The following is a 1,387-nucleotide window of genomic DNA, read 5'->3' on the forward strand; positions in this document are numbered from 1 at the left end:
TATTATACTATTATTATTATCATTATTATTATGTGTACGCTGTAATTCTTTGTAACTAGAGTATTAGTACAAATTCTTTAGTTGTATTTAGCCTACATTGTTGTTGTAAAGGATGTATTTCTCAATCCGGCTTTTCCTTCTTTGTATGTTCTCTTTAAGCAACACCTCTAATCTTTGGCACTTATATGACCTAATTGTGCTGCAAGGGCCGTAAAACTTTTCCTAAAATCAAACCTTCGGCTGTCGTATATATGACGTAATTGTATTTCAAGTGCTGTAAAACTCTTATTGATACTAAATATTCAACACTCATATAAAACCTAATTGTGTTGCAAGTGCCGTAAAACTTTTCCTAACACCTAACCTCTCCTCTCTCCTCCGTGTAACGACAGTGTGCAGCATACGCAGTAGGCAATGCCAGCTACCACAGCGGAGAGCTCTACCCTCGCCTACGACCCGCGCTCCCTCTGCTGCTCGAGCTGCTCCGAGACCCCATCACCAAGACCCGTGCCAACGCTGCAAGTGAGTTGGGGCTTGCTCGCTTCTCCTCTCTTACTCTTCTCATCTCTCACTCGCTGTTTTCTACCCCCTGGGGGGTGCCACTGACTGAAGTGTCTTTAGGCCATTCCCAAAGGGGGGACATTAACATGTCCTTATGCTCATTAGAATTGTAAATGGGCTGATTTATCATTGTCATGCTCATACTGTGCCGGAACAACATAGGGGGAACTGCTGCCTTTTCTTTCTTCTTCCTTACTATCGTCATTTTTTCCTCTTCTTCTTTTGTATGTTTGTCACTCTCTCGTGAACTGCTATTTCCGGGGTGCCTTGATAGTCGAAGCAGACTTTGTGCTGTTGAAGCTTGAGAGGTGAGCAGAGTAAGTCTGATTCCCAGTAAGGACTTCTCTGTTGACATCCACCCCTTGGCGCTCATATGACCTTATGCAGTTGCGAACGCTGTAAAAACTCTACTTAAAAAAACAAACAAAAATGACCCAGATGTTTTTTCTATATTCTTGTTTTACACCAGATAGGTATACATCATAATTGCTTCTCGGTGTAATTTTTTGTACGGTACTTGACGTACATCTTCCACGTGTAACGTTGTTCTGTGTTCGTCTTCCTGCACCAGGTGCGTGTGGGAACCTGGGAATGCATTCGGCCGTGCTGTGCCCTGACATCAGGAAGAACAAACTGATCGCTCAGTAAGTCGTTTGTTGTGCCACACTACAGCTCTTGTGGAGCTCAGTCATCTGATATGTGTATATATATATATATATATACACGTGTTGATGTGATATGATGTGTTGGTGAATGCTGTGAGCTCACTGATGTGATATGTGATGTGATATGATGTGTTGGTGAATGCTGGGAGCTCAGTGATCTG

The 1,387-nt window shown here is 42.8% G+C and overlaps 1 protein-coding gene across 1 annotated transcript in view; it reads left to right on the top strand.

Moving 5' to 3' along the window:
• Positions 1 to 1,387, top strand: part of LOC101859812 (serine/threonine-protein kinase 36) — a gene marked incomplete in the record, with an annotated part of 53,674 nt that overhangs the window by 48,018 nt on the left and 4,269 nt on the right. The window contains 2 exon segments of the mRNA XM_035972135.1: positions 402 to 522; positions 1,133 to 1,205. Coding sequence (XP_035828028.1) covers positions 402 to 522; positions 1,133 to 1,205 — 194 coding nt within the window.

The sequence above is a fragment of the Aplysia californica genome, unplaced genomic scaffold (assembly GCF_000002075.1).
Source record: "Aplysia californica isolate F4 #8 unplaced genomic scaffold, AplCal3.0 scaffold00588, whole genome shotgun sequence".
In the NCBI taxonomy this organism is placed as follows: Eukaryota; Metazoa; Mollusca; class Gastropoda; order Aplysiida; family Aplysiidae; genus Aplysia; species Aplysia californica.